Source organism: Raphanus sativus, unplaced genomic scaffold (assembly GCF_000801105.2).
Source record: "Raphanus sativus cultivar WK10039 unplaced genomic scaffold, ASM80110v3 Scaffold2075, whole genome shotgun sequence".
Classification (NCBI taxonomy): domain Eukaryota; kingdom Viridiplantae; phylum Streptophyta; class Magnoliopsida; order Brassicales; family Brassicaceae; genus Raphanus; species Raphanus sativus.
Genome location: NW_026617384.1, coordinates 9216 through 17543, shown reverse-complemented (window position 1 = coordinate 17543; position 8328 = coordinate 9216). Strand labels below are relative to the sequence as shown.

General features: G+C 41.2%; 1 protein-coding gene across 1 annotated transcript; it reads left to right on the top strand.

The window, feature by feature from the left end:
• Positions 1 to 1212: 1212 nt before the first annotated feature.
• LOC130505190 (uncharacterized) lies at positions 1213 to 3894 on the top strand. The gene is made up of 4 exons (XM_056999786.1): positions 1213 to 3135; positions 3274 to 3365; positions 3489 to 3525; positions 3637 to 3894. Exons 1-4 carry the CDS (start codon positions 1213 to 1215, stop codon positions 3892 to 3894), a joined length of 2310 nt encoding a protein of 769 aa, XP_056855766.1.
• Positions 3895 to 8328: the final 4434 nt, after the last annotated feature.

The following is an 8328-nucleotide window of genomic DNA, read 5'->3' as shown; positions in this document are numbered from 1 at the left end:
GTGGAGAATAACCAGGAAGTTGAATAAATCTCATAGGAGTTGTGAGTAAGAAGATATCCCACTTTCTATCCAGATGATTCCAGATTAGCTTGTTTGGACATATGGCAATTTCTTCATGATTCTTATTGATGTGATCTTGACAAGCAATGGAACTAAAGATATGGACCAGCTTGAACCAGAGCTTAAGGAAGTTGAAGAAAGAACCATGGAGCAGCTTGAACCTGAGGAAACAAATGGCAAGGACTTAGAAGTACCAGTTGGTCCAATGACTAGATCCAAGCAAGCCAGATTCAATCAAGCTTTCCATAAACTCTTATACACTATCCAGGGCAGTCTAGAGTGTGCTTATCCAACTACTCTGGTTGTGATTCAAGCCGTCTAAGACATTCATCAAGAGAGGTGTTGTGACTTGCACTCTTTTCCTTAGTTTGGTTTTGTCCCATTGGGTTTTCCAAACAAGGTTTTTAATGAGGCTTGGACACAACACTTATACGATAGCCTCTTGATGAAACCATGCCATTTCTCTTATTTTCTAGTCTATTTTCGGATTTAAAACTTGGTCTTTATTTATGTTTTCAAGGGAGCCTTTGTTTTAAGTATTTTGTGTGTTTCCAAGAAGCTGTGCATGTACAGACTTCTTGCCTATATATTATGGACGAAAATCATGAATAAAATCATCAAACACTTTCTATTAAAAAATTCTCTCTGAATCTTGTTTGATCAAAGCTTGTCTAAGTGTTACTCGGATCCTTGATCCTTACCTTGCAAGCAAACCTTTGATAGTCCAAGAGTCATTCCGCAACTCTTTGAAGTATCACTCAATCCACATCTTGTTTCATCATCACAATCCGTTGGAGAGTAGTCAGGGACGTGATCCTCACACCTAGGATCATATCAAGTGGTATCAGAGCAGATCTCCATCAAAAGGTTGTGTTTTTCCTGTTCTGCAACTTTTAGACTTTTCATATTCTGTTCTCAGATCTGTTCTCAAGTCTAGATCTTGTTAGAATCATGTTTGTTAATGTCAGATCTGCCTAGAACAAGTGTTGAACTTGCTAAATAATCTGATTAAAATTTCGAAATTGTTGAGAAAAGAATTAGGGTTCTTCATAAAAGTTTTTGAATCTGTCTCAGTTTCTGTGTTTTTTTCAGTTATTTTCTGTTTCTATGATCTCTTTTACTGGTTTTGTGTTTTAAAATTCAACAGGAACCATGGGAGAAGAGAACAATAGGAATAATGGAATGGATCAACTGTTACTTGATGCTTTGACTGCACGCATGACTACTTTGATGGATCAGAGACTAGAGAACTTCAGGGCTGAGGTTGTGCACTCAGATCGTGAGAGACCTAGAAGGACTTCAGATCGATCTGCTACAGAAAGTTACTATAGCCATTCAAACCGATCCATTGGTACTAGAAGAAGGAGGCGTGACCAGGAAGAAAGGCCAAAAACCAGTGATCCTCTTGGTGGTTTGAAACTGAAAATTCCTGAGTTTAAAGGCACTGCTGATCCAGAAGAATACTTAGAGTGGGAAAAGAAGATTGAACTCGTGTTCAATTGCAGAGACTACACTGCAGAGTATAAAATGAAACTTGCTCCTACTGAGTTCAAGGAGTATGCTTTAAGTTGGTGGGATAACTTGGTTACAGCAAGAAGAAGAGCTGGAGATTTTCCTGTTGAAACCTGGAACCAGATGAAGGTAATCATGAGGAAGATATTTGTACCGAGCCACTACCACAGAGAGTTGCACTTCAAGCTCAGAACACTGTCTCAAGGAAGTAGATCAGTTGAGGAATATTATAAGGAAATGGAAACCCTTATGCTGAGAGCTGATATACAAGAAGACAGAGAAGCAACAATGGCCAGATTCATGGGTGGTCTAAACAGAGACATCATGGACAGACTTGAAGTTCATCACTACGTTGAGATGGAAGAGCTTCTGCACAAGGCGATTATGTTTGAACAGCAGTTGAAAAGAAGAAGTTACAAGTCTAGCTATGGAGCCAGCAAACCACACTACCAGAAGGACGAAAAGACCAGAGAATCTAGACCATTCTCCAAGCCTAAAGTGGAGGAACAAAGTGTTAAAGGAAAGGAAGTAGCCACTGCATCCAAATCCAGAGACATACAGTGCTACAAGTGTAAAGGATATGGACACTATGCCAGTAGCTGCTCCAACAAAAGGGTAATACTCATCAGAGAAAATGGTGACATTGAATCCGAGGAAGAGGTATCTGAGTCTGAAGAAGAAAGGGTGGAATTGCCAACTCGTGGAGAGTTACTTGTTACTAGAAGAACACTGAATCTTCAAGCCAAGACCGATGGAGATGAGCAGAGAGAGAATCTGTTTCACACTCGCTGTATGGTTCACGGAAAGGTTTGCAGCTTGGTTATAGATGGAGGAAGTTGTACCAATGTTGCAAGTGAAACCATGGTGGAGAAACTTGGACTGAAGGTCATAAAAAGACCAACAACTTACAAGTTACAATGGCTTAATGATGAAGGAGAGCTAGAGGTGAAGCATCAAGTTAAGGTACCATTGTCTATTGGGAAGTATGAGGAAGAGATACTGTGTGATGTCTTACCAATGGATGCTGGACACATATTGCTTGGAAGACCTTGGCAATCCGACAGAAGAACACTTCATGATGGGTTCACAAACAGATACTCGTTTGAGTACAAAGGAAAGAAGACTGTTTTGGTTCCTTTGACACCGCAGGAAGTTCATCTAGATCAGATAGCCTTGAAGAAGAACAGAGCGTCATCAGAATCTAAGAAAAAGCAGCAGACTAATATATTGCTTCAACCAAAGGGAAGTTCTTTACCTCACTTGCTGATTGTTTTTAAAGAATGTTTGAACATAACAAAGCCAGTGCAGGATCTTCCTAGCAAAATAGAATTTCTTTTGCAGGAATTCAAAGATGTTTTTCCAGAAGAAGCTCCACAAGGACTGCCACCAATTAGAGGAATAGAGCATCAAATCGATTTTATTCCAGGAGCTTCTCTTCCAAACAAACCAGCCTATAGAACCAATCCTCTGGAGACCAAGGAACTACAGCAACAAGTCACTGAGCTTATGGAGAAGGGTCATATTCGTGAAAGCATGAGCCCATGTGCAGTTCCAGTCTTGCTTGTGCCAAAGAAAGATGGTAGCTGGAGAATGTGTGTCGATTGCAGAGCCATCAACAATATCACTGTAAAGTATCGATATCCCATTCCTAGATTAGATGATATGCTTGATGAGTTGCATGGTTCTAGCATCTTTTCTAAGGTTGATTTGAAAAGTGGGTATCACCAAATTAGAATGAAAGAGGGTGATGAGTGGAAAACTGCTTTTAAAACGAAGCAGGGGCTATATGAATGGTTAGTAATGCCATTTGGGCTGACAAATGCGCCTAGTACTTTCATGAGGTTAATGAACCATGTTCTTAGATCATTTATAGGTCATTTTGTTGTGGTTTACTTTGATGACATTTTGATCTACAGCAAGAACTTGGATGAGCATGTTGAGCATCTTAGAAAAGTTCTAGAAGTGCTTAGGAAGGAATCCTTGTTTGCTAATTTAAAGAAATGTACTTTTGGAGCAGATAACCTTGTCTTTTTAGGTTTTGTTGTGAGTGCAGATGGAATCAAGGTTGATGAAGAAAAGATCAAAGCTATCAAGGAATGGCCAAGCCCAAAGACAGTTGGTGAAGTGAGAAGCTTCCATGGTCTAGCCGGATTCTACAGAAAATTTGTCAAGGACTTTAGTACTGTGGCTGCACCACTGACTGAAGTAATCAAGAAAAACGTTGGGTTCAAGTGGGAACAATTCTGGTGCAGCCTGGGTATGGCTTTAAACTCTGGATCACTTGAAGGTGGATGGATATGGGTTGTTCTAAGAGGCTACTAGCACTCCTTTGAACTATGGACGTCTCCCTGAGCCTATGGATTGGCGACAAGGATGGTTTGCTACTCAAAGACACAAGATTACCCTGTATTGTCTAAGATGAGGTTCACTAGGAATTCCTTCCTTTAAGTGAGATCAATGTTCTTGAGCTGAACAGAGAAAGCTAGAGACAAGGCAAACAAGGTTGCTGGAAAATTATTAGATTCAAAGTTAAAGTGTTTCATCCAGCTGCGTGAAAGTATAAAAAGAAAACACCTAGCTACCCTAGATGTAAACCGAGATGGTTTAATCTATCATCTAATCCTAAAGCAAATCAATTTGGTTCAATTTAAAATCCTAATCCTACCCAAACTTGGTTTACTAATCCTAATTGTCTTTGGTTTAAATTAAATGAAAGCCCACATAACCAAGCCTATTACATTGCAATTAAATTAAACCAACAGGCTGGTTTATCTTGAACTTCTCCTCTTGAACCAGCTCCCACGATTTTGCATAAGTCTTGGAGACTCTTCTCTTGCATTCTCAGTCTTGATCTAGTCACTGGTCCACTCCACACATTGGCTGGTTCATTGGATTGATCTCTCTTGTTCAGGTTCACTTCAATATCACCAGCTTCAAGCTCATCTTCTAAGTCAGTCTCTTTGGTATCACCTTTATCCCCTTGCTCAGGTTCAATCAGCTCTTCCTCATCAGACTCACTCAGCTCCTCTTCACTGTCTCTGGTCATGGCTACACCATCCCCTCCTCCTTTAAAAGGATTTGACCTCAAATCCAAATCATCTGCAACAAAAGGGATCAAGTCAGAAACATTGAAAGTAGAACTTATTGTGTACTTACCTTCTAGATCAATCTGGTAGGCATTGTTGTTGATTCTTTTCAACACTTTGAAAGGTCCATCTGTCCTTGGCAGTAGCTTTGATTTCCTCTCAGCAGGAAACCTATCCTTTCTCATGTGGATCCAAACAAGATCACCCGGTTCCAGCACCAGTTCTTTTCTGCCCTTGTTCTTTTGCCTCTCATACATCTTTGTCCTCTCCTCTATGTTCTTCCTGACCTGCGCATGTAAAGACTTGACAAACTCGGCCTTTTGCTTGCCATCAAGGTTAGTTTGTTCTTTCAAAGGTAAAGCAAACAAATCAAGAGGAGACAATGGATTGAATCCATAAACAACTTGAAAAGGGGAGAGCTTGGTAGCTGAATGCACTGCCCTATTGTATGCAAACTCTACATGAGGTAAACAATCTTCCCAAGTCCTAATGTTACTCTTAATGATGGCACGCAGAAGAGTAGACAAGGTCCTATTGACTGTTTCAGTTTGTCCATCAGTTTGGGGATGACAAGTAGTTGAAAACAATAGCTTAGTTCCCAACTTTCCCCACAGAGTTTTCCAGAAATAGCTAAGGAACTTAGAATCCCTATCAGAAACTATAGTCCTAGGCATGCCATGCAATCTAACAACCTCTCTAAAGAAAAGATCAGCTACTAGAGATGCATCATCAGTCTTATGGCAAGGTATGAAGTGTGCCATCTTAGAAAACCTGTCAACAACCACAAAGATACTATCTCTACCTTTCCTGGTTCTAGGCAATCCTAAAACAAAGTCCATAGAGATGTCAACCCATGGTTCAGTAGGGATAGGAAGAGGTGTGTACAAACCTGTTGGTTGGACCTTAGACTTGGCCTGCTTGCACACGACACACCTAGCACACACCCTCTCCACTTCTTTCTTCATGCTCGGCCAGTAGAAGTGTTCTTGCAAGGTTGAGAGTGTCTTGGCGACCCCAAAGTGACCCATCAACCCTCCTCCATGAGCTTCCCTGACATACAACTCTCTCAAAGAACCACAAGGAACACACAGGCGGTTATCATAGAAAAGAAATCCTTTCACTTGATAAAATTTACCACTAGCATGTTTCTCAGACTCCCTAAACACATCTTTAAACTCAGGATCATCAGCATAGCAAGATTTGATATGTTCAAAACCTAAAAGTTTAGTTTCCATTGAAGACAACAGAACATACCTCCTGGAGAGTGCATCAGCAACTACATTCTCCTTACCTTGCTTGTAGTGGATGACATAAGGAAATGTCTCAATGAACTCCACCCACCTAGCATGCCTCTTGTTCAGCTTCTGTTGCCCTTTGAGATGCTTAAGAGACTCATGATCTGTATGGATCACAAACTCTTTTGGCCACAAGTAATGTTGCCACACTTGCAAGGCTCTCACCAAGGCATACAGCTCCTTGTCATAGGTTGGATAGTTCAAGGTGGCGCCTCCCAGCTTCTCACTGAAGTAAGCTATAGGCCTCTTTTCCTGCATCAACACAGCTCCTATCCCAATACCAGATGCATCACATTCAATTTCAAAGTTTTAGAAAAGTCAGGGAGTACAAGTAAAGGAGCACTTGTTAACTTCTCTTTTAGCATATTGAAATGCATCTTTCTTGGGCTTGCCCCAAGTGAAACCAACACTCTTTTTATTACTTCAGTGAGTGGGCAGCAACTGTACTGAAGTCTCTCACAAACCTCCTATAGAAGCCAGCAAGTCCATGGAGCTCCTGACTTCTCCAATGGATTTAGGAGTCGGCCACTCCTTGATAGCCTTCACCTTCTCCTCATCAACCTGTATGCCCTGTGAGGTCACAACAAAACCTAGGAAAAACATGTTATCTGTCCCAAAAGAACACTTTTTATAATTGGCATACAGCTTTTCTTTCCTAAGCACATCTAGAACTTGTTTCAAATGGTTAACATGCTCTTTCATGGTCTTACTATAGATCAGTATATCATCAAAATGTTGAAATGGGTTAAGAAGAAAGTAATGAGGGATACTTATGAGTTTGAGAAAGAGTGAGGAGAAATGAGACTTGTGCATTATTAGGGATGGTACGGACTAGTACGGATCTGTACGGACTAGTACGGACCATCCCGAGTCAAGACTTCATTTGATCACTCTTGATGCATATTGAGGTTGTGCAAAGATAGGGCAGGAAGTGTACGGACATGGTAAATCCGTACAGCTAAGTTACCGAGTGGTTAGTATGAAATGGAGAAGTAACCAAGTAAAGAGAAGCCTTGGAATCAAAGAGAGGGTTTGGTATAGGATCAGACCGTTACAAGAGTAAAGGGATGGCGCGCCTTTGTCACAGCTTTGGACAGGCTGTAAAGCAAGGCCAAAGCGTGTGATGCATATGGTCCGCTCATTCAAATAGAGAGACTCCAACCATGCTGACTTCACATGCTTAGTATAGTAGCTTTTACTTTGCGCAAACCCTTGTATCCTCTCATATAAATATGTAACCTCATTGCTTAATAAGAAAAAATCACGATTTGCAACTCTCTCTCTCTAGTTCACAATGTTCTTCATGTTCTTCATACACCTTTACCCTTAAACTCATCTCGATTCACTTATCTACTCAATACTACTAAAATATCATGGTATCAGAGCCAGGTTGGCTTTGGTATTGAGTTCGTGGTCTCTTCATCTTCATTTCTCTTGTTCTCTTCTTTGTTTTATTCAAAATCATCCAAACTTTTGTTCTTGTTCTTCGCGGGTTCATAAAGTTTCAAGCTTTTAGTGTTCTTCACGGTGGGGTTCTTAGAGATTCAAACTCTGGTGTGTTCTTCGCGGTGGTGTTCCTTAAAGCTTCAGACTTTGGTTGGTGTTCTTCGCGAGTTTGATTCAAGATCCAAACTTGGTGGTGTTCTTCGCGGGAAAAGTAAAGGTTCAAACTTTGGTGGTTGTTCTTCGCGGGAAAAGTAAAGATTCAAACTTTGGAGTGTTCTTCACGGTTTGTCACTTAGAGTTATACACTTTAGTGTTTGTTGAGACAGTTCAAGCTTAAAGCTCTGTTCTTTGGTCGCTTTTCATCATCATGGATGGTTTCAAGATTGATGGAGGCAAGATTACGGTTCCAGTTGCTCTCAAGGGTGGTACAAACTACCTGTTGTGGTCAAGACTGGTGAAGACAGCTATTGGGAGGCTAGGGTTGTGGAGTCACATCACGGATGATGGTCCTACACCTGTGGTCAAGGATGGAGAAGGTCAGGAGGGTGGAAAGGAACTCGCGGTTGCTGATAATAAGAAATGGATTCAAGAAGACCTGATGGTGTTGTCCGTGTTGCAAGGGTCACTTGAGCTACCTATCTTGGATGCTTACAGCTACTGCGAGACCCCTAAGCACCTGTGGGAGACTCTCCAAAAGACATTTGGAAATGTCACTAATCTGAGCCGTGTGTTTGAGCTGAAGAAAGGCATCAACACCCTTGTGCAAGATGGTGAGGAGTTCACCAAGCATCTAGGCAAGTATAGGTCCATGTGGTCTGAGCTTGAATCGTTGAGGCCTAGCACTAATGACATGAGCGTGCTGATGGAAAGGAAAGAGCAGGATCAAGTGTTTGGTTTGTTGCTTACACTTGATCCGGCTTACAAAGATG